The sequence below is a fragment of the Chiloscyllium plagiosum genome, chromosome 35 (genome assembly GCF_004010195.1).
Source record: "Chiloscyllium plagiosum isolate BGI_BamShark_2017 chromosome 35, ASM401019v2, whole genome shotgun sequence".
NCBI classification, from domain to species: Eukaryota; Metazoa; Chordata; class Chondrichthyes; order Orectolobiformes; family Hemiscylliidae; genus Chiloscyllium; species Chiloscyllium plagiosum.
Genome location: NC_057744.1, coordinates 37,312,523 through 37,337,947, shown reverse-complemented (window position 1 = coordinate 37,337,947; position 25,425 = coordinate 37,312,523). Strand labels below are relative to the sequence as shown.

At 40.6% G+C, this 25,425-nt stretch overlaps 1 protein-coding gene across 10 annotated transcripts in view; it reads left to right on the top strand.

Moving 5' to 3' along the window:
* arhgap32b (Rho GTPase activating protein 32b) overlaps positions 1 to 25,425 on the top strand; it is a 551,689-nt gene that overhangs the window by 515,141 nt on the left and 11,123 nt on the right. For 9 of the 10 annotated variants that reach the window (XM_043676934.1, XM_043676933.1, XM_043676937.1 and 6 more), the window contains 9 exons: positions 9,197 to 9,341; positions 13,141 to 13,223; positions 14,737 to 14,784; positions 15,189 to 15,296; positions 16,260 to 16,405; positions 17,572 to 17,773; positions 18,272 to 18,417; positions 18,726 to 18,797; positions 21,892 to 23,154. In XM_043676934.1, the coding sequence (XP_043532869.1) occupies positions 9,197 to 9,341; positions 13,141 to 13,223; positions 14,737 to 14,784; positions 15,189 to 15,296; positions 16,260 to 16,405; positions 17,572 to 17,773; positions 18,272 to 18,417; positions 18,726 to 18,797; positions 21,892 to 23,154 (2,213 nt within the window). The remainder of the gene's footprint in view (positions 1 to 9,196; positions 9,342 to 13,140; positions 13,224 to 14,736; positions 14,785 to 15,188; positions 15,297 to 16,259; positions 16,406 to 17,571; positions 17,774 to 18,271; positions 18,418 to 18,725; positions 18,798 to 21,891; positions 23,155 to 25,425) is intronic. The other variant, XM_043676936.1, reaches the window with a different exon arrangement.

Sequence of the window (25,425 nt, the reverse complement as noted above, 5' to 3'; positions counted from 1 at the left end):
ACATTTCCATTGACTAATGCACCTGACACAATGGGCAATTTTTAGTATGGCCAATTGACCTAACCTGCACATCTTTGGATTATGGGAGGAAACCGGAGCACCTGGAGGAAACCTATGCAAACGTGGGAAGAATGTGCAAACTCCACACAGACAGTCGCCTGAGGTGGGAATCGGTCCCTAATCCCTGGCGCAGTGAGGCAGCAGTGCGAGCCACTGACCCACCATACTGCCCACTAAGGGCTCCCTTTTTATCGACAGTGCATGTTAGTCCTTTAAATTGGTTAAACACAGTTTAGATTTCACAAAACCATGCTGTCTGTTCTCACTTACTGTGAGTTTTCCAAGTGCCTAAGTTTAACCCCATTAATATTTGATTCTAACCTCCTTGAATAGAAGGGTATATTTACTATTTTTTCAGTCTGATGGAATCTTGCCAGAACCTAATAAATATTTGAAAACAAACACTAATGCATCTGCTACCTCATCAGCTCTTTAAAACCTTAGGATGAAGTTCATCAGGACCTCAACACGTATCAACCTGTAACTCCCTTCAGTTTGCTCCATACCACTTCATTAGTACGTAGAACAGTACAGCACTGGAGCAGGCTTTTCGGCCTGCCATGTCTGTGCCGACTATGATATCATTCTAACTAATTCCATCTGCCTGTCCACATCCTCCTCTTCTGTACATGTTCATATATCTGTCTAAATGCCTCTAAACATTGTTATCGTATTTGCTGCTACCACCTCTCTGACAACGTGTTCCAGGCACCTACCATCCTCTGCATAAAGAAAAAGCTTGCCTCACATATGTCCTTTAAACTTTTTTTTTTCCATAGTATTTTGTATTTCCATATTTCCTCTGAGTATCCACCTTATCCATGTGTCTCATAATTGTATATACTTTTATTAAGTTGCCCCCTTAGCCTCTGACATGCTAGTAAACATAATCCAAGTTTGTCCAAACTCTCCTTATAGCTCTCATACTCCAATCCAGGCAACATCCTGGTTAACTTCTTGCACTGTCTCCAAAGCCTCCACATCCTTCCTGTGTGGCAACAAGAATTGCACATATTATTCTAAATGTGACCTAACTTAAGTTTATACAGCTGCATCATGACTTGCCAACGTAAATGCTCAGTGCCCTGACCAATGAAGGCAAGCATGCCATACACCTTTCTTTGTGCTTTATCCACTTGAGTTGTCACTTTTGGGAGCAATGGACTTGTTACACAAGATTCCTTTGCACATCATTACTCCTAAGGATCCTGCCATTTATTGTGTACTTTCCTCTTGCATTTCACCTCCCAAAATGCATCACTTCACACCTGATTGCATTAAACTCTAATCTGCCGTTTCTCAGCACAACTTTCCAACAGATCTATTTCCTGCTGTATCCTTTGACAATCTTCCTCACTATTCATAGCTCCACCAATTTTCATCTCATTTACACACTTACTAATCAGACCACCTACATTTTCATCAAAATCATTTATTTATTACAAACAACAGAAGCCTCAACATTGATCTTTGTGGAACAGCATTGGTCACAGACTTCCAGTCAGAAAAGCACCACTCCACGACTACCATTGGTCTTTTCTGACCAAGCTAATTTTTTATCCAACTTACCAATTCACTGTGTATCCCATGCGATTTACTCTTTTAGACCAGACTACCATGAGGTGGTCCATGTCAAATGCTTTAGTGAAGTCCATATAGACAATATCCATCGCCCTACCCACATCAATCATCTTCTTCACTTCCTCCAAGAACTTAATCAATTTGTGAGACAAGACCTCCCCCAAATAAAACCATGCTAACTATCCCGAATAAGTCCATTCCTTTCTAAATGCGAGTAAATACTGTCTGTAAGAATCTTCTCCAGTAATTTCCCTATCACTGATGTAAACTCACCGGACTTTAATTTTATGGATTATCCCTGTTGTCTTCCTTAAACAAATGTATAGGGTTGGCTTTTCTCCAGTCTCTGGGCCTTGCCTGAGGCTGAAGAGGATACAAATATCTGTCAGAGGCCCCAGCAATCTCAGTTTAAGGGAGATACACCTGGCAAGTACTTCACACAGAGGGTGGTGGGTGTCTGGGACGTGTTGCCAGTAGAGGTGGTAGAGGCAGGCACAGTAGATTTATTTAAGATACACCTAGACAGATGCATGAGTAGATGGTGAGCAGAGGGCTACAGATGCTTAGGAATTGAGCGACAGGTTTAGACAGTTGATTTGGATCGGCTCAGGCTTGGAGGGCCGAAGGGCTTGTTCCTGGGTTGTAAATTTTCTTTGTCCTTGTTTATTTGCATAATATTATGAGAGACAAAGTGCATAAATGCAATTTGTCATTGACACTATAGATGACTTATAGCTTTATGAGAAGACAAAAGGGGCAATATATTTCAAAAGGAATGTTGAATGGCTGATTTTATTGGTCCCTCCGTCAGGACTGAGGATCACCTGTCATTCATTTATTCTGATCCATTCTGAAATGTGGTGAACTATGTCTACTGACTGAATGGGCTCAGTTCTATCAAAATTGTGGGATGGCAAGGTTTGAAATGGAATTGAGCTGGAAATGGTAGAAGCATTGCATGTGGCTAGTTACCTGCATCCTTATCCTGTGTTGCATGGAGGTGGAAGTCCTGGAATTGGGACTCTCTCTTCATTGCTAAAGGCCTCTGACTTGGCCCAACTCCTTGAAAATCCAGGTTTTACGCTTAGATTTCTCCTTCTGCACCAACTGGTAACCTTATTGTATATCCCCAGATTATGAACCTCTAAACAATTTGGTGAAAACTCTGACTTAACAGCCAATTTTCATTGTAAATTCTCTGTAACCGTAAAACAATTTTTATAGGTTCTGCGTAGTCAACCTCGCATTTGGATCTTTGATTTGTGTGTGAACTGTTCAGTCAGGTGGCTTAATTGATGCTTCTTTGCAGTCCAGTAGTATAGTTTCATATAAAACCTGATGTCTGAATTGGACGCTCTTCCATCAGCAAGTGTTGCTACTAAAATGCTTACCTACGCTGATGAATCATTATCATGTGGGTGTTTTCAGATGAATTTTGCCCTGTGACTGTTTTACTTTCTATCTCAAATCAGAATTAATTTTCTACTTTTGACTGTTATTTATTTCCCTCCTTTCCTGTAGCACTGATTCTCACTGAATTAAAGGTACCACAGAGATTGGTATTACTGGTTTTCACATTCTGCTGACATTTCCTGTCAATGGGGTACAGTTTCCACAGCTGCTGACTCTCCCTGGAGTACAGGTTACACCAACAGTTACTGTCATGTTTTTTGCCTATTGGCCACATACTTATGCATTTTCAAGAATGTAGCACTGATTAAATGATTAGTACTAATTCCTACTTAGCACATTCTTGTATTTTTGCCTTTGGATCAACAAGTCACTCCAAACACCTGAGTGCGTGATCAGGTGACAACTGTGTGGTGTTGAAAGTGCTGCAGTGTTGCAGATATTTCATAGATGAGACATTAATTAAATCTAGGCCTTGTCTGCCTGCTGAAGATCTAAAAGAGAGATAACTAATTCTGTTGCTGTCCTGACCAACACTAATACTATAACTAATGCTTAAAAAAAGTCCACTGTGTATTTATCTTATTTGTTGGCTGTCCTGTACATAAATTAGTTATTTATTTGTCTATGTAACAATTATGAATATAAAATTAAAAGAGTGACTACTTTGCTGGGATTGTTCCACAGACCTGCCAACAGTCACAGAAGACCAAGGAGTAGATATGTAGGCAAATCTCAAAACTGAGAGAAACAGGGTTGTAGTTGTAAGGGATTTCAACTTGGTAACATTAACTGGAATCAGACGGGATGGAGTTTTTCAAGTACATCCAGGAGAGCTTCTGGTGCCAGTATGAAGCCAGCCCTATTAGAGACAGGGCAGTGCTAAACCCAGTCCAGAGGATTGAAGCTGGGCAAGCAATTTGCAGATAGTAACCAGAACTCTAACTTTCAAAACCATTCTGGAAGAGGATAATGATTGTGCAGAAATTAAGTATAATTGGAGGAAGGCCAATTTGAAGTAATACAGTGAGAATTCAGGTTAGCATGACCCTATGAGTGAAAGGCAAGGGGAGCAATTCCAAGAAACCCTGGATGAGAAAGGTATCAAAAGGTTGATAATGAAAAGGAAGGAAACAAATATCTGGTACAGTGCATTTAAACAGACAATGCCCTTCAAAAGTATAGCGTGTGAAAAGTTGCTTAAAATGGAAATTAGCACAAAGGAAGGCCAGACAATACATTTGGCTGATAGGGTTAAGGAGAACCCCAAGGTATTTTATAAGTGTATTAAGAGTAAGAGGATTACAAGGGAAGGAATGGATCTTATTTGAAACCAAAGGGGCAACCTGTGCATGGACCTAGAGGACATTGGTGAGGTCTTAAATGAATATTTCTCATCTGTATTCACACAGAATAAAGACATTGTAGCCATGTCTTTTAGTTGGGATGATGTGGTTAACAAGGAAAAGGTGTTAGCTGTTTTAACAAACATAAAGGTGCATTAAACCCCAGGGCCTGAGAAGATATAAAAAAAAGTTATTGCTGCAAAAACCCAGCTGTTCTGACAGCATCTATGAAAAGAAATCAGAGTTAATGCTTTGGGCCTGGTGGCCCTCAGAATTCTCCGTCATGCCCTATAAAATATACCCCAGTCTGCTATAGGAGGCAAGGGAGGAGATTGTTGGGACTCTGGCAGAGATGTTTAATACTTTGCAGGCAACAAGTGAAGTACCAGAAGACTGGAGGATAGCTAATGTGGTTATTTTGTTCAAGAAAGGCAGCAGGGATCAGCCAGGTAATTACAGACCTGTTAGTCTGATGTCATTAGTACAAAAATTATTGGGAACATATTCTGAGAGACAGGATTAATCAACATCTGGAAAGACAGGAATTGATCAGGGATAGTCAGCACAGATTTGTTAGAATGAGAACCTCTCTAATTTAGTTGAGTTTTTTTTTAAAAGGTGACTGCATGTATTGATGAAAATAGTGCAGTTGATGTGGTTTACGTGGACTTCAATAAGGCTTTTGGCAAGGTCCCGTATGGAAAGTTGGTCCAAATGGTAAGAAGCCATGGGATCCAAGGCAAGTTGGCAAACTGATCCAAAATTGGCTTACAAATAGGAGGTGATAGTGGAGGGTTATTTTTTGTGATTGGCAGCCTGTGACTAGTTGTGTACTACAGAATAAATGCTGGCATATTTGCTGTTTGTTATGTGCATTTTGTGCTTGGATGTGAATGTAGAAGGTATAATTAGTAAGATCGCAGATGACATGAAAATTGACATTGCTGAAAGTGAGGAGGATGGTCTCAGGCTGCAGTCTAATATTGATCAGCTGGTAAATTGGGCCGAACAATTGTAAGTGGAATATAATCCTGATAAACATCAGGTGATGCATTTTGGGAGGACAAATAAGGAAAGGATATACGCAATGAATTGTAAGTTTCTAAGGACTACTGAAAAACAAAGGGACCTTGGTGTACAAGTCCATAGATCCTTCAATTGTTGGGGCGTAGAATGTAGAAGCAAGAAATCTTGTTACAACTTTATAAAGTAATAGTTAGGCCACAGGTGGAATACTGCACAGACGCGCACAGTCCAAGAGGTGTGATTGCACTGGACTGGGTGCAGCAGAGATTCACCAGGATATTGCTGAGAAGGAAGGTCTCAGGAGTGACTGCGTAGCTGAGTTTGTTTTCCTTGGAGCAGAGGAGACTGTGGGGAATTTGATCAAGGTATACAGAGTTATGAGAGGCATAGACAAGAGTAGATCATCATCTTTTCCCCATGCCAAATGTGTCTAAGACCAGAGGGCATAAGTTTAAGGTGAGTAAGTGGTTTAAAGGAGATCTGAAGTAAACTTTGCACTTGGAGGGTGGTAGAAATCTGGAATGCGCAGTCTGACAGGGTGCTGGTGGCAGGTACTCTTGCAACATTGAACATTATCTGAATGAAAACTTAATACCAGTGCAAAGTAGGCAGTGGGCCAAGTGCAGGTAAATGGAACTTATGCAGTTTAGTGTTTGTTGTTGGCACAGACATGGTGGGCTGAAGGGTCTGCTTTTATGCTATATGATTCTGCTAAATTAGTACCACATCAATCACAAGATTGAGATGAAACTTACACAAAGTGCCTTTTTAACATGAATATTAGATACCAAATTAATGCCATGCTTCCCTTTAGAGATAAAAATATGCATGAAATGAGTACAAAATTGCCACTCAATCACGCTAACTGGTCAAATTTCACTAAGTGAAATGCTTTATGCATTTTTGAACATGATAGTGTTCTAGAGTTGAGTAGAACTGTAGGGTTTGCATAAACCACAATCATCTTCTCAGTCTCACTACATTTACCCCATCCCATAACTATTTCTCCTGCATATCACATTGAGTGTTCTGACTTTATAGTACTTGGTTATAGTCCAGCAGTTTTATTTGGAAGCATTAGCTTTTAGTGCTGCTCGTTCATCAGATGACTGTGGAGCAGGACCATAAGACACAGAATGTGTAGTAAAGATTTTGCTATAAATTGTGTCTTATGATCCTGCTCCACAGCTGCCTGAGGAAGGAGCAGCACTCTAAAAGCTAATGCTTCCAAATAAACCTGTTGGACTATAACCTGGTGTTGTGATTTTTAACTTTGTCCACCCCAGTCCAACACCAGCTCCTCCATACCATTTATAGTGCTTGACTTTCTACGTTCTAAAATGCATCTCAAGCATAGTTCTGGTGCTATTTAAGCTTTTTAAAGCTGTGCATTTGTGGGGTTAGATTCTAGTTAAGTTGCTCTTCTGATCCTGTGCTAAAGGTATTCATGCTTTCCATCAATGGCTGCACTTCACAATGACTTATTTGCTGGAAGAACTTTGGAATATTTTAAAGTTGTGGAAAGTATTACAAAATTGTAAATTATTTTTGTCCGTCTGGTTTGGATACGTGCATGTGATTAGATGCTGAAAATAGATATTTGGCTGTGGTGTTCCAGTGTGTGGTCTGGCCCTTTTGAAAGTTATAATTTCTGGTAGGTTGGTGTTTTCTGAGGACTTGCTTTGGTTAATCTGTATTTTGTTCCCTCAGAGCTAATGGTGTTAAGACTGCAAACAGACTGAACAGAATGTTTAAATACCCCATTTTGTACTTGAAGGTGACCTAGGGTTCTGTATTAACTATTATAAAATCGTAGAATCATACAATTCTGAAGTTAAAAATCACACAACGCCAGGTTATAGTCCAACAGGTTTATTTGGAAGCACTAGCTTTCGGAGCACTGCTCCTCACAACCACCTGATGAAGGCGCAGCACTTGAAAGCTAGTGCTTCCAAATAAACCTGTTGGACTATAATCTGGCATTGTGTGATTTTTAACTTTGTACACCCGAGTCCAACAGTGGCTCCTCTAAATCATACAATATTGAAGATACCCTTCAACCCATTGAGTCAGTACTACTACAGCTGTGCTAAATTTACACCAGTCCCACTTTCCAGTGTTGGGCCTATAGCCTTGAATGTTATGATATTTCAAGTGTGCTTCCAAATTTTTTTTAAAGTTTGTGATTCTTTGAACATTTGTCACTGAAACCTATTTAAACTGCTGTCTGATTATTCTGTCAACAATGTACCCATTTTTGTAAAGAACAAGATAATTTTACTGAAACAACAATGGTGTGATTTTACGCACAACCTGTATAAACACATTTATGTTTATGATGCATGACATCACGATTCATCTGTACTGTGTTAAATTTTCAGTAATAGCAGCTGACTCGCAAAGTTTAAGGCGTAGATCCCTCTGAGCTCAATGAGATAGGATCACAATTCTAAAGATTGCTCTTCATCTTTTTGTTGAATTTATAACTAGAAATTATCTTGTCTGGGGAACAGTGGGTAAGAGATCTTGCATTTTTAAAATTTGTTCTCCAGTCTTTTAATCCAAACACAATTTGATACAATAGACACTCAGAATGTAGGGGAAACGTTGCCATGGGCACTGATTCTCAGTTTAACACTGCTAGTGAGCGCACAATGAGCCATTCTGTGAAGTTCCTTGAGACATTTTGCAATGATAAAGGTATTGATGTATGTTGTTACATTTTCTATTTTTAAATCATTAACAGTACAAATTCTTTCCCAAAGTCCTCTTCAAAAAGCTTTGTTTGTTCTATGGTTTCTCTATATAATGAATCCCAGACTTGGCAGAGCATGAGAAGAGACATTAAGCAGATGTTTAAATGATTTTATTGCATGTTCTAAGCTATCTCTTCCTTTGACTTTTGCCCGATTCCCTGTCTGCTGAATGTTCTGATCTTAACTTGCATGGCTTAGCATTGTCTAGAAATAGTATATAGTTTCTTGTGTTAAAATCAAATGTGCAAATATATGGGATAATCACAAGTTGAGCCACGTGCAATCTTGCTTTTACTAAGCAGAATGTTTTCCAGCTGGAATACAAAGCCGCTGTGGTCAGAGTTACAGGCTTTCAGCCTTCATCCTGTCCTGGCTGAAAATGTTGTCTCATTCAGCCCCATTCTTGTGCATTAAATTGCCAGTGGAAATACTACGCCTTGAAAGTTAAGAAATTATTAGTGAGACAGTCTGCCCTGTTCAAATCTGGTTAGATGTACTACATTCAGTTCACTAAAGTTCAAGAGGGATGTATCGGCCTTAGAGTGGTTATAGTGCACATTCACCAGACTTATACCAAAATTAAAAGGGATGGTTTCAGGAAACACTTCCCCACGTGGGTAGTGGAAATCTGTCACATTTTCCCCTGGGGAAACTGGGGTTCAATTGAACGTTTTCAGAATAGATACAGTATTGTTAAACAGTCAACAATATTGTATCAATCGAATGTAGGAGAATGGAGTTAAGACGCAGATCAACTGTAATCAAATTGGATGGTAGAATGCAGTTGAATCCAAATGTCCGCCTCTGTTCTAATGTGATATAACCATTGGTTTGATATGTGCAACTACCATTGGCTGCTTGAGGGAATTTGAGGAAAGCTACAGTAGTGTAGCTTCATTTGTAAATTACTGCAGCTCAACGGGAAAGAAGTATTAGCTCAAATGTTCATTGAATACTTCCTGTTTATGGTTCAGCACTGAGTTACTGTGAGCTGATTTTGTCTCTTTCCTCTTGCAGACATGAGTTTGACTCTGAGCAGATTCCTGAGTTAACAAAGGATCTTTACCTCCAGGATATCCATTGTGTTGGGTCTCTGTGTAAGCTCTACTTTAGAGAGCTACCAAATCCACTGTTAACCTACCAGCTGTACGAGAAATTCTCAGTGAGTACTTTCACAATCAATGAATTAAGCAGGCCGTAAGCAGTTCATGACAATGACAAATGGCCATAGTTCTACAGAACTCCACAATAGCCAGCAAACTGTCGCCAACAGCTTAAACATGGCAATTGCGTTATCAGCACTAGAAGGGTTTAAAACCACATCTTGCTATGGGTCCACTGAACATCACTTACATTCCCACTCTTGCTTTCCCAGCACAGATGCTAGACGACTCAATCTCCTCTCCAAGTCAAGGGGCCCTGACACTCACTCCTTGCTGGCTCTCACCAGCTCATATTGGCTTTCACTCCTTCCTGTGAGAAAGCACAGATCATACATTCTGCCTCCAGTGTGTGTATCTGCAAGTGAACATTCAGCAAGAAAACCTTATCAAGTCCACAGTCTGCTTCCAGCAAGGTGTTGTATCACAAGAGGGAAAATACCCTGATTTTTCCTGAATAATCAGTTGCTGAATGCAATGAAAGAAACTGGTATCGGGGATGAAACTCTGCTGATTGGAGTCATACCTGGTACATAAGAAGATGGTTATAGTTGTTCGAGATCACCTCAGTTCCATGGCACCTCTGCAGGAGGTGTCCTGGGTCCATCCATCCCCAGCTGCTTTATCAATGACTTTCCCTCCTTCATAAGGTCAGAAGGGTGTGTTTGCTAATTATTGCACATTCATGACTCTTCAGACACTGAAGCAGTCCATAATCAAATACAACAAGATCTGGACAATATCCAGGCTTCGACTAACAAGTAGCAAGTTAGATTCATATCACACAAATGCCAGGCCATGACCATGTCCAATAAGACACAATCTAACCACAGCCCTTGCCACTCAGTAGTGTTACCATCACTAAATTCCCCATTATCAACACCCTTAGGATTACCATTGACCAGAAAGACAACTGGACTTGCTACATAACCACAGTGGCTATGGGAGGCGATCAGGAGCCAGGAATACCGAAGCAAGTAATTCACCTTCTGACTCTGCAGTGCCTGTCCACCATCAACAAAGCTTAATTCAAGAGTGTGATGGAATATTCTCATTTATCTGGATAAGAGCACCTCCAACAACACTCCAGGGCCTTGACACCATCTATGACAAAGCAGCCCACTTGATTGGCACCACATTCACAAATTTCCACTCTCTCTACCACTGACGCTTAGTAGCAGCAGTGTATACTATCTACACGATGCACTGCAGAAATTCACTAAAGAACATTATAGTCCTTCTTACAAAAAAATGGCAAAGCAAAGAAACATAGTTAATAGTTCATAGTTCAACACCACAGTCATAAGTACCAAGCCATGCTGGGCTCAACCTCCTCTGCTCCAAGCTCAACATTGTCCCTGCTGCTACCCTGGGCTGGACTGCATGTTTTCTCTGTCTTTCAGCCTGTTCCTCCTCCCACTGACACCTCGGGCTGCCTGCCCCTTCTCTTGCTCTCGCTCGCTCGCTCTCTCTCACATGCACCGCCACTGCCGGCTGCCTCAGGTGGTATTTTCCTGTTCTCAATGCTAAGGCAAGTGGTGTTGTCTTTTTTTGATCCAAGAAAAGACTCGAAAAATGATTCTTTTGCCCAAACCAATCTTTATTTTGCACACACTAACAACTATTTGGGGCAGCACATGGCTAGGTGCTTAGCACTACTGCCTCACAGTGCCAGGGACCCAGATTCGATTCTAGCCTCTGGCGTCTGTGTATGTGGAATTTGCACATTCTCCCCGTGTCCGTGTGGGTTTCCTCCGGGTTCTCCGGTTTCCTCCCACAATCCAAAGACGTGCAAATTGGGTGAATTGGTCATACTAAATTGCCCATACTGTTAGGTGCATTAGTCAGGAGTAAATATAGGGTTGGGGAAGGGGACTGGGTGGGTTACTCTTCGGAGGGTCAGTTTACTCGATGGGCAAATGGACCTGTTTCCATACTGTAGGGAATCTAATCTTAAAACAAAACTATCAATCTACAAAACTAAATAAATTCAAACCAACCTTTTATCAATTCTGTTTTGTTTCTTGAGCAAAGTCTCACCAGACGGGTCCATGGGTCTGATTAGTGGAGTAATAGTAAATTAAGCATGGAAATAAGCCTTATTGATTGCAGTACCTGTGCAGAGGTAGACAGGCAGCAATGCCACGCTATCCATGAACTGAACCAACTTGGTGATCAAGGGTGGCCACTGGCCATCTCAGGATTCCACCTCGGAGGGTGGTTCCTCTCTCCACTCTTATTTCTCCGTGAACAGCAAGCGATCTTGGTGGAACCTCCAAGTAAACTGTTGAAGTCTTTTATCGATCCAAAACAAGACTCTGACAAATGACTCCTTTGTCCAAACCAATCTTTATTTTTCTTGCATGCAAGGGGAGAGTACCTATTCACATTATAGGTAACAACTTCAACAAGTGATTCAAGATGCAGTCTTTTAATAACATAAACATGGGGGAAATCTCTGTGATTCTTTGTTCAGCAAAGCAGTAAGTACAAAATTGCAATAATTGGCCTGACTGATAGGAAGTGAATACTGGTGCAGTTCATTTGGACTGTCTGTTCTTTCCCAGGCCATCTGCTTTCCCATGGGCCCTGGCCAAAAGATGTCTGCTTGTTTAAGCTGCAGTTTTGTTTTGCTTACCCCTAGCTATTAGCAATACTAAATTAAACCCTCAAGCTACTCTACCCTTCATGCTGGCTTCCAAAACATTTTATTCTTCCACAAAAGCCTTGGACTACAATATGATATAGGCAGACTAGTCAGATGGACTGAACTGTGGCAAATGGAATTTAATCCTTAAATATGAAAGCTGATGCATTTTGGGAGGACTAATCAAGGGACTAAAGGTCGAATGGTCAGACAGAGGATTTGAGGGACCTTGGTGTACATGTTTAGAGATCCTTGAAAACAGCTGAACAGGTAAATAAGTTGGTAATGAACACCATGTGTCAATTGTTACATTTAATTCTGGCATTGAGATCTGAGGTGCAGTAAAAAGGTCATGATTACTTGTCTAAAATGTTCCAGCTTTCTGCATATGCAATGGAAATGCATTAGCTGTATCCTCGCCAATCTGCTGAAAGTTTCTTCAGAATGATGCTTTTTCTGTATTAAAGTTTGCCTCAACTTCCATCTGTTGTCTTGTGCCACTTTAAATACTGTGTCATCCAGCAAGTTAATACTGTCGTTGTGTCTTATGTCTTTGGTAATGTCAATGGATGGTTGGTAATTATTGGGATTTTGATAAAAATCTTCTAATTCTGTTTCTGTGAGAGCCCAAGCACCCCATATCTAAGCACATATACAGAGGGTATTGTTAATATGTGACTGCATCACCTAATAAATGAGTTGGACATAATGAAAAAGGAGTCCCTGAAAACTAAAATGTAGCTTTCCTGAAAATCTCCAATCCTTCACCCCCCCTGGAAAGACGAATACAGATGTGTCGGAACACCACCACCTGCAAGCTTCCCTCCAAGATGCACATCACCTTGCCTTGTAATCTTATCATCATTCCTTACTGTTGCTAGGGCAAAATCCTAGAAATACTTTCCTAAAAACCGTGTTGGTGTATCTGCACCACATAGACTACAGCAGTTCAGGAAGATGGCTCACTTGCACCGTCAATGGTACTTGGGAATGTTTAATAACTTACTAGTACCCCCACCTTCCATGTAAAACACTGTTTTAGGGACATGGGGTGACTGTCGTCAATCTGGAGGCTGGATGGCATTCTTCAGTGAGGATGGAATTTGGTGTGTTCAGTGAAAGGAAGCTGACTGTAGCTGCTTTGTGTTCTGCAGGATTCTGTATCAGTGGCTTCAGATGAGGATCGCTTGATTAAAATTCACGATGTCATCCAGCAACTTCCTCCTCCTCATTACAGGTATGCATACTTCGACTGCTTAATCCTTGTCAAACTGGGGAATAGTTCCAAGTGCCTGTTCTTTCATTTATAATCAGGGAATGGTTACAATGTAAAAGGAAGTCCACCCTGTTCGTACTGGCTTCCTGCAAGAGTGGCAGTTCATCATATTTACCCATTTGTTTCTCTGCAGCTCTAATTTTTTTTCCCAATAAACTACTTTCTTTTGAAAATTAAAATTGAACCACCTCAGTCAGGCAGTACATTCCTGATCCTACCCACTACACAGTATTTTATTATGTTGCTTTCTACCAATCACTTTAAATCTGTGTCCTCTGTTTCTTGACTTCATTTCTAATCTTTCCATGATTTTTAACAACTATTATTGGAACATATCAACATGAGTAGGCAATTCACCCCCTTCTGTCATTCACTGACCTGCGGCCTCACTTCATATATCTGTCTATCAAATCTCTTAATGATTCATGAACCCGAATGCACTATTAACAGATTTCTCAATTTGCAACTTTGTGGTTTATGCATATATATCCTGGGATCTGTCTGTGTCTGCACTCTCTTTTATATTGTACTTTGGGAAGAACAATGAAGAAAAGCATCGTTTTGCAGTTCTTTGCATTGAATTTCATCTGCCACCTGTCTGCCCATTCCTTTGGAAGTTTACTGAAAACAACAAATGCTGGAGATTACAGCAGGTCAGGCAGCATCCATAGAGAGAGAGAGAGAGCAAGCTAATGTTTTGAGTTTAGATGACTCTTCTTCAGAGCTGAAGTGTACAGGGGACAGCATTTATGCAATAGTTTATGGGGGCGCGGGGACATGTGTGGGTGTAGTAGGTGTAGGTGCTGATGGAGAAAAGATGTTGATAGTTTAGATTAAATGGTCAGAATGTGAGAATGGCAGAACAGTGACGTGTCTCCTGCCAGCCTTGAAAGGCGACACAGTCCCACCGGCATGGAGAGGAGAGAGGATGTGATAACAGAATGTAACAAGCTAAGGGAAAGGGAAGAAATGGGAGTTAGTTCAACAATCTGAAGGTGTTGAACTCAATATTTAAGTCCAGAAGGCTGTAAATTGCCTCGTCTGAAGATGAGATGTTGTTCCTCCAGTTTGTGCTGGGATTCACTGGAACACTGCAGCATGCCAAGCACAAACACATGGGCATGTGAGCAGGTCACTGTTAAAATAACCAGCTACAGCAAGGTTGGATAATGCTTGTGCATAGACTGGAGGTATTCTGCAAAGTGGTCACCCAGTCTTTATTTGGTTTCTCCAATGTAAAGTCACAGCGCAAACACCGGGCATTTTGCAGCTTTCTGGACTTTGGTCTGACCTCTTGAAATGTATCTTTGTCTTAGCCCCACAGTTTACAATACTTCCATGTTTTCTATTATTCAGAATGAGCTTTGCTGTGATAAAGTTTGCACTGAAAAGATGTAGTAGGCTGAATATCAAATGGACGATATCTCTATGTTCCGATTAACAGTTGTAATAGTCATTCTAATTTCTAATGCAGAAATACAATTGCAGAACACAAAGGAAGACTATTAGAACTCGAACGTGGGTAGGTTTGGATGGTTGGTCATATCTCTGACCTGCAGTAACCCCACGCTGGTTACACTGTCACAACAATCCCCATCAGCATTCTTTGAGTATGCTGCATTTAGGGCACTGTCTCATAATCACAACTGTTGGCACAGGCATTGTAAAGCACTCTTCTTTTGGTGACTGTTTTAGGTTGTTGTATGCTGTTATTCCTGCTCCCTTCACTTCAGGCAACCTTATCACTTTCTCAAAATTGCATTAATATCACCAAAATATTGCATTTTATAACTGCTTTCTTCTTTGCCTACTGGCTGTCTTGACATCACTAAGGTGAAGCATAACTACCATATGCGTGAAGTCCCTTCTAATGTCCATTGTTGATATTTTACTGAGCCTTGGCTAACTTGTGATCTCTTTGTTCAGGACCCTGGAGTTCCTGATGAGGCACCTAGCTCGATTAGCGACTTTCAGTTACATCACCAACATGCATACTAAGAACCTGGCTATTGTTTGGGCTCCAAATCTTCTCAGGTAAGAACATTCATGCTATTAAATATGAGATAAAAATTGTGATATTAGGTGTACATGGGACTTTACTGTGACACAAACTTGTTAGATTCAAAATAGTCAACTGCTAGCAGAGTTTTGCAGTCAGCACCACTGTGACAATTAGCACGAGAGTTAGGCAGTGACAAAAGGCTGGGAAAATGCATCAGAACAGCCTACAGAAATCTCTGTTTTGAATATGTGGAGTTAAAAATAGTGTAGGTGAGACAAGAAGTGTTCTAAATACAGTTTGCTCTCCTTACTTAAGGAGAGATTAAAAATGTGCTGGAAGCAATTCAGAGAAGGTTTATTCATTTTATATCTGGATTGAGCCCTGCTTATCTTACAAGGATGGGTTGGACAGGCTGGGTATGTATCCTCAGGAGTTTAGAAGGATGAGGGGTGATCTCATTGAAGGATGACAGGTGGTCTTATTGAATCATATATGACCCTGATGGGATTTGGCAGGGTAAGTGCTGAAATTAGAATCCTCCTTGCAAGTGACAGTAGGACTATGGAATTTGATTTTCAAAATTTAGGAGTCTTCCATTTAAGACAAAGAAGTAGTTTTTTTCTGTCTGAGGGTCATCAATCTTTGGAACACTCTTCCCCAGAAGGCACTGGAGGCAGGGTCACTGAACATTTATAAAGCAGAGGGAGGTAGATTCTTGACTAACAAGGGAGTCAGAGGTTATCACTTTCTCCTAGATGAGGCCATAATCAGATATGAATGTTTGAATAAGAGCAGACTCAAGAGAGTAAATGACCTACTCTGACTCCTAATTTTTGTATGTTTGTAAATGGTATATGTAAGTAGGGTTTACATTGGAGCAAGTCTCTTATAACAGAAAGTTGCCTCTTTCTTAGGAGGTGCCCCTGTTCAGACCATTACTGTTACAGGAGGAAGATGAATGTTTTCCATTTTCATTTTGGCTTCTCTATTCCCAGGTCCCGGCAGATTGAATCAGCCTGTTTCAGTGGTACTGCTGCCTTTATGGAGGTTCGGATTCAGTCAGTGGTGGTGGAATTTATCCTGAATCACGTGGACATGCTGTTCAGCTCCAAAATCAGCTCAGTAATGCGAGAAGGAGCAGGTAGGGCCCAGTTCATTCTCCACATTATGGTTCCAGATTCATCACATTGACTGCTCTTGTCTGATGTCAATTTGGGATAATAAGACTGTTGTACTTACGTCCAATCAGGACTGCTGTTTACTGGTCCTTTCTGCAGAAACAGTCTGCTGAAATGGTTACTACCATACTTTTTATGAACTTTTCTAACCAGTAAACCTACTAAAAAACAAATAGAAGAGGATTGCTGGCGCCACCTGCCTGTCATCTACCTGGAACTCATCACTGAAACAACTTACTGTGCCCATTTCTGACATTACCACTGTTTCTGTTGGTGAATTTGGCTCTGCTATTGAATGTTTTGGTCTAGATTCTCTGAAGCTGTAACACAAGACAGAAAGTGGTACAAAAGAAAAGTGTGTTTCTCCGCAATTCTATACATTAGCTAGCATTAGCCCTTCAGAGAGAGATTTTGATGATTAGGTGATGCTGTAGTGATTAAGCACAGAGTTTGTACATTGCAGATATTTTTAAACAATCTGTTCAGACCATATTACTGGAGCAAGTGGGACTTGGACCCCAAGACGACTTGCTTGAGGCTTGAATGCTATCACTGACACAAGAGCCTCCACACATTATAAATTTGCAACTGCCTTTGATCTTTTATGCTGACTGATGGTCAGAATGTGAATTTCTGGCTAAATCAGTTTCTCTGATTTATTTTGAAACAACAGTAGTAATCCTTTCCTTTAATTCTTCTCCCCACAAGTTGAAACTGGGAGTTTATGGTGCCTTAGCTGCAATGCACAATAACTTCGATATTTTAGAACATTGTGAATTTCACAATGTTCTATCTTGGAAGGGCCACAACTATTCCAAATTCTGAATTTATTTCCAACTACAAAAGGATGGCTAATGAAGGAATCATAATGTAGGGTCTGTCTTCTGCAGATACCTTGCATCCTTCATAGGATTTAGGAGCGAAAAGATTGGATTCTATTGAGTGTGACAGGCTGAGGAATAGAATTCTCTCTGGGAGTGAGAAGTGTGCATTTTTTTTTTAAATAATTGCAAGGTAGCTCTTGTACACACCCACCAAACCCTATATGGCCAGTTTGTTACAGTAAGATTATAAAAGTAAAACATTTCGATAGTCATTTACCCTTCTGTTTTTCTATTCTCCTCTACAGGGCATGCATCTCTGTCTCGACCGAAGTCCTTGCTGGTGTCATCCCCTTCCACCAAACTACTCACCCTGGAGGAGGCCCAAGCTCGAACACAGGTCCAGATCATCTCCCCTATGAATTCAGACAGCAAGTACATCGAAGTAGGTGATGGGCCTGCAGCATTACAGGGCAGGTTCCACACGGTCATCGACTTCCCAATTGACAGGTAAAACAGAATCACCACCTTTTAGAATCTTTTGTGGATGTTATCTAGAAATGTGTACAGGGCTTCATCAATCTGCTACAATATCATCACATTACAAACCTAATTGCATTCTTCTTCCTCTGGGCTGGGGCTATTTGCACATTTCATTCCCGGCTCTCTCCCTTTCTGTCTCCCTTTCTACCCACCCCTTCCCCCACTTCTCTCTTCTAGATCAGGGAATTGTGGTTATTGTTACCTATTCTTGTCATTTGCCTCTACTTCTCAGAAAACCCTCCATCGAGCTCACATCTTTGGCCAAGCTTTTGCTCATGTCTCCTATTGCCCGTGCCCAAGTTTTAGTCTCCAATTTAGTCTGATCCACTTCAGTGATACATCACAGAGCGATTTTCAGTATTAAAAGTTTGTATAAATGCATGTTGTTGTAATTTGTGGTGTTCTTTATTTTCAATGCAGGTTGGCACACTGTTTAACAGTGAATCTTTTATTGTTCTAATCCAGGAAGAGGACAACCAGCAAACCCAAGAAATCACCTGTTGGTACTTGGCGCTCTTTCTTCAACCTGGGCAAGTCTTCATCTATAGCCAAGCGGAAACTGCACCGTAACCCCAGTGAACCAACTCAAATGAAATCCATGGTTTTCACAGGTGGGTGTTATTGGATTGTTTGGAAAGCATGTGCTTTTCTGTTTCTGAATTTGCCGAGACCCTATGACAGCATCTGGTGTAAGAGGCCATTTATTACAGGCAGGAGGACGCAATGACTACTGCCAGGTTGCTCAAGTGAATACCGCCTGATGTCTTTACTGTTCCAGAGCATGAGGCATTAACAAGCACTACTGTAAAAGGGTTTAAAGTTATAATCTCAGAAATAATAGGCTGCATGATTAATAATTATGACTCAGTAAAGTCTTCATTCTCAACACTTCTGATTTTATTTTTTATCATTTTGTCAGCAAGGGGTGATTCAGGAACACTTCGGTCTGCTAAAAGTGAAGAATCTCTCTCATCTCTACACAATGTTGAAGGTTAGTGCAAAACAATAATTTTCTTTATTATTCATATTTTGCATATTGCAGTTTGATTGCTACATATTCAAGTATTTGTTTGCAGCCATTGTTACTGTGCACCATTTAGCCTGATATTCCAAAATGCTGCTGTCATGATCAGTAAGTGTGTTAAATTACAAAACTGCTCAGTGACGATCACATAACAGAACTACCAGACTTCCATCGCATAACTAATGCCCTTGTTATTGAATTTTCAGGCAGTGACTGTAATCCCAGTGCTACTGGACTAATGGGTAGTGACTGTAATCCCAGTGTTGCTGGGATTGCGGGTATTTACTATAATTCAGTGGATTAGTAGCCATTGTGTAGCCTGTGTATTATTTTTATGGCTGAACGCTCAACATTTATTCAATAAGCTTGTTGATTTTTGCTTTTTGACCAATAATTCTCTCTCATTTGTCAGTTCAGGATGAGTCATTGTTGGGTTTTTGATAACTGATCTTGCTATATGAATGAATCTGTGCTTCTCACTCAGTAAAACTTTATGATGTTCAATCATGCACTTAATTAATCTCGAGAGTTAATTAAACATTTTGCATATTCTTGTGTGCAATATTAGATTTGGCTGCTTGCTTACCAGGTCAAAGGTAAGAATGAACTAACAATTGTCCTTTTAGTGTGATCATTCTACCAGATTATTGAAGGATTTGAGGTAAAAATTGTCCCACGTGTATCAGTAAATATGAAACTGGCATCAGTATTCTGCAGTTTAATTGAATTAAGTAGATACAATAAAAAGGTACATGGAAAAAGAAATTGACAATTTAAAGTGTTGCAGACGTGCAGTGTTGACTAGCGAATACTGGGGCACAAAACATCTCAATTTCAAAAAATGCTGCTGCAACATAAGAACTGTTAGCTCAGAGCTGACCTGACTCTCAACTGCATCTACTTTCTATGGTTCCACACCATTCCTTGTTTACAAAAATAGGAAATACTTGGCCAGTCACACAATAAAGGTGGAGAGAGAAAGTGAGTTTCAAGTCGATAATGTTTCTTTGACACTGGAAAATGCTTCAGATTTTAAACCCTTCTGTTAATTAAACAAAATCCCCAGAAAAGCTCCCCTCGCCTTGTAATCTGTTAAAATAGGAGTGATAGAGAACTCCCAAATTCCACTATTTGAAGAAAATAATATCTATTTATTTTTAACTCTGAAAGTAAACATTAAACAACAGCTATTCACAACTCTAAGCCCCCCCCCTTTCTCTTAACTGCTTATTACCTGCCTCCAACTGTATAACAATATGCTGTTCCAATAAAACACTTATTAAAATTTACATCCACTTAATTTCAAAACCACACAGCGGCTGTCGTCTTCTGTGACTTCACTCTTCTGGCTGCTGAATTCCCTGGATCTTGTCTTTATTTTTACTGCGAGTGTGTTTCATATGAAAAAGTATCTATGATAGAGATTGTTTCCTAATTTCTTGGGTCTCTTTCGATGGCATTTGTTCTCTGTCCAGTTTTCAAAATGCCTGCATTTTTATATTCCCAACATAGGATCATCTCATTGGTTCAATGTTAGCAAAACAATAAATTCAAACTGGATTGGGTTTTAGTGTCCTAGGGCATAATTTAAACTGGTAAAATTTGAATAGCTTGTAAAAACAGCAGTCAAAACTCAGGTATCCACTTCACAGCCAAATGTTATATATTTTCAATTTTCCAGTACACACTGGGACTGCCATCTCCTCACATACAGAGGTGCTTGTAATCTTTTAGTTCAGAACAGCATTCACTCTCCCCTAAAAGTACAGAGCATGCCTTCAACTTCATAACAGAAGCAAGGCAAAAAGTGGTTGATGATGGGTCTACAGGATGTGTAAATTGGATAAACAACTCCTCATCAATAGATGTTGTTAACCAGAAATTAAATGAGGAAAGAAGTTATGACCTAAGATTGTTGAATGTACCTTTTTTTTCTTACCCCTCCATGCTGTCTCTGAACTTGTTTAAAACCTGCTCCATTTTTACCTTTTTTGAGTTGTGAAAGGTGTCATAAACTCTGTCTCTCTCTTCACAGATGTTACTGGACTTGTTCATGACTTTAATATTCCAGCATAAGCAGTATTTTGGTTTTGGCTGGCAATTTTCATTTGGTCTCCAGGTTCAAAAGATGTTTGCAGGAGAGTTCCAGATTTTCATTGGACCATAATGTAGTGTTTCTGACATCATGCCTGAATGGCCTAACTTTAACTTTGATACTGTGCTCAATTGTTCTTAACTCTCCCATCAATGGAAGTAACTTATATCAAATCTTATACTTACCTTAGCCACCTCAGTTACATCATCCCTTAATTTTTTGTAATCAATGTTAATATAACCTGATCCCAGCAACCTGCTTTCCTAAGTTAACCTCATTAACTTCAGTACCATGGACAATTCTGCTCAGCAATAGATCAATGTTCCCACCAGAAGAAAACTTTGCACCCACTTGTGTTTCAGTTTCCTCGACATTTCAATTGATATTTATATCTGCCCACTAGCATTGTGCTCATCCTGGATTTATGTTTCTGGATGTCTGCTTTATTTATGTGGCGAGATAAGGTCAAAAATATTGACTCCATTTGATTAACAAGACATTGGTAACTGTTGGTAAGCAGCAAACAAAATAAAATGATTTTAGATTAACAGGGTGTGTTGGAAGTGCAGGGATTTCACTCTCCAAATAAATGAAGAATACCCAATCTTTTCCAAGTTATTTAGGAACATCGAAACAGAAGTGTGCCACTCAGCCCCTCAAGCCTGTTCTGTCATTCAGTGAGATCTTGGCTGATCTGTGGCTTTAGTCCATAGCCCTTAATCCATTTACTTCACATAATTTTTTTTTATTTCAGATTTAAAATTAACAAAATTAAAGTGCAATCTGAGAGCAGGGAACTGCTGACAGAGCCACTTGAAAGGAAGTTATTGAACAACCTGAGCATGGCATGATATGAAATTCTTTCTGATGCCAAAACTATTGAAATAGTTTTCTACATAGAGTGCTACAAGACTTGGTTTGGTTGCTTATTTAGTGGTGAATGATATGCTGTTTGTTCTTTCCTAGGAGAATCCAAGGTGTACAGACCTAGAAGGCCTCGGTCTAGCAGCGATGCTCTCTCTGTTTCTTTCAATGCTGGCGGGCTTCCTGGTCTCAACCACTGTAACTCATATGACAACCTACCCAATGATGAGAGTGAAAGAGAGGAAGGTGTGCACCCAATGCCTGCACTCCTGTCTTCCAGAATGGAGGATGTAGAACTGAGTCCACCCGATATGGGAGCAGCTGGTTTGGACTTCGACCCAATGTCATTTCAGTGTAGTCCACCAAGGACAGAACATGCAGGTCCTGACAGCATTTCATCTCAGGTGGATTCTTCAGCCAGTGGCAAAGACAAGTCAAATAGCAGCAAGAAGGAATCAGATTTGGGCAGTGCCTGCCTTACCCCTGGTAGTGCTACTAGTTCTGAACCAGTATCTCATTCCCCTGATAAGCTGATAAGTCCCTTCTTCTCTCCAGATCTAAGTCCCACTGATGAGAAACTTGCGAAACCAACCTCTTTTGCAGAAAAGGTAGTTCATGCTTTCTCCCCAAAAATTGGACGCAAGTCACCCAAGTCTCCTCTGTTGACCATTTCTGAACCAATGACCATTTCTGTACCAACCCGAGTATCTGAAATGATTGGCAGTATGGCAACTGTTTCACTGGGTTCATCGCCACCTCAGACAAATCCAGCAGGTAGTGGCAATGTCAGCAAATCACCACCTCAAATGATGTCAATGCTGCTGAAAACCAGCGACATGCAACTACCTGAGGGATGTCGTCAGGAGATCCACACCAAACTTTCTGCTGCAGGGTCAGAGGCCAGAGAGCAAATCCCTGATTGGCATGATCAGACCTCTCACTACAAGGCTATCACAACTACCCATTCACAAGCCGCGTCAAAGTGGGAAAGCCCAAACTGGCATGAACTGACCAATCAAAACAAGACCACATCATCTACCAGTTCACAAATTGGGACTCCAAGTCAAAGTCCAGACTGGTATGAACTGACCGATCAAAACAAAACTGCACCACCCACCAATTCACAAGCAGGAATTAAAGGGCAAAGTTCAAACTGGCATGAACTGACCAATCAAAACAAGACTATACCATCTCCCAGTTTACAAATAGGGACACCAGGGCAAATCTTAGATTGGCATGAACTCACCAATCAAAACAAGACAACATCATTTGCCCATTCACAACCGGAGGCAAAAGGACAAAGTCCAGACTGGCATGAACTGACCAATCAAAACAAAACAGTACCATCCACCCATTCACAAACAGGTGAGTGTTGAAGAATGGTTATTACACTAGATAAGGTTCATTGGAAAAGGATCACAGAACAAGCTACATTTCAGCTCAAATATTGGTTGAGTTGAAAGGAATAAGTTGCAGCTGGCATCTTTCAACTCTACTGTTTAGTGATAACTTCTGTCAAAGGTAATCTATTTTCACCAAAACTCAGAATACAAATCTCTGTTCTAATTTTTTTAATATAAATGTTTAGTCCTCAATGCTGTGAGTCATTACAATGAGAAGAAAGCCTCACATTCAGGTTTTAAGCCTCTTCTTTGGGTGTTGCACAGAGTGACTGGTGTCAAGGTGGCAACAGTGAATATAAGACCATGTGACATAGGAACAGAAATTAGGCCATTCAGCCCATTGAGTCTGCTCTGCCATTCAATCATGGCCAATAGGTTTCTCAACCCTATTGGCCCACTTTCTCCCCATAACCCTAGATCCCCTTGATACTCAATAACCTATCAATCTCCATCTTAAATATACTCAATGACCTGGCCCTCTCAGCCTTCTGTGGCAATGAATTCCATAGATTCATGACTTTCTGACGAAAGACGTTTCTCCTTTTCTCCATTCTAAAAGGTCTTCCCTTTACTCTTTGAGTCCTAGGCTCTCATACCAATGGAAACATCTTCTCAACATTACTCTGTCCAGACCATTCAGTATTCTGTACGTTTCAATTAGATCCCTCTTCATCCTTCTAAACTCCATCGAGTATAGACCCAGAGTTCTCAAATGTTCCTCATACATTAAGCTTTTCATTCCTGGCACCATTCTCATGAACCTCCTCTGAACATGCTCCAGGGCCAGTATATCCTTCCTGAGTTATGGAGCCCAGAACTGTGTACAATACTCTAACTGTGGTCTGACCACATATGGTTAAAAGGATGTGCTGTTTAAAGGAGTTTGCCAAATAAAACATGAACAGGTGCTTGACTATCTGACAGATAATTATACACTTTCCTTTCCTTTTACCTCTTCCTCACACACTCTCTCTCACACACACACACATACTTACCTTTGCAGTAATTTGTGCTGGACTATTATTCCATAATTAATGCAAGCATTTTGGTACCACCTTGGCCCATCACAGTCCATGCATCCAAGGGCTGTTAGGGACGGTGTTCTAGAGTTTCAAGCCAGTGACATGAAAGGCAGTATCATTCATGGTCAGGATGGTGTGAGACTTGGAGGAAAACTTCCAGCTGATGGTATTTCAACAATAACAACTTGCATGGTGTAATTCCTCAATTATTTTCCTCACTTCTAACCTTATGACAGGGAGCAACTGAAGATGGTTGGGCCCTGAGCAATTCTGCAGTGGTACCCTGGGACTGAGATGATTCACCTCCAACAAGCACAATCATTTTCTTTGTAGTTGATGTGACTGCAGCCAATAGAGGGTTTTCCTTGACTCCCATTGACTTAAAGGGTGTCTTCATGCCACATTCAATCAAATCCTGATTTGATGTCAAGGACTGGCACTGTCCCCCACCTCTGGCATTCAGTTTCTTTGTCCATGTGTAAGGAGTCACATGACTGGTGGATCCTAAGCCGAGCGTCAGTGAACAGTATTGAGTAAGTGCCACATAATAATACTGTTGATAGTGCAAGAAAATTAAACCTAAAGGAGAGGAAGCAATTAAGGTTCACTGGAATGAAGGCAAGCATGAGACATTGGCATTATAAATAAGGGCTTGGAAAATATTGTGCCCAGAACATTCAGGGAAACATAAACAATGGTTTCTGAATCGTGAATAATACTGCTAGAGTAAATTGTGAATCAGAATTTCAGGATTTTCACTAGAAAATTAAAGTTAATCATGGAAGGGTTTTAGGAGAAGAAATGTTTTGCCATAAAGGATCAAAATTAAATCAACATTTAAAATAGAATTGGACAAAGTGAAATGTAAGAAAGTACACCTAATCAGGTGTACCCGAGAACTCTGTGGGAAGCTAGAGAAGTGATTGCTGGGCCTCTTGCTGAGATATTTGTATCATCGATAGTCACAGGTGAGATGCCAGAAGACTGGAGGTTGGCAAACGTGGCGCCACTGTTTAAGAACGGCGGTAAAGGCAAGCCAGGGAACAATAGACCAGTGAGCCTGACCTCAGTGGTGGGCAAATTGTTGGAGGGAATCCTGAGGGACAGGATGTACATGTATTTGGAAAGGCAAGGACTGATTCGGGATAGTCAACATGGCTTTGTGCGTGGGAAATCATGTCTCACAAACTTGATTGAGTTTTTTGAAGAAG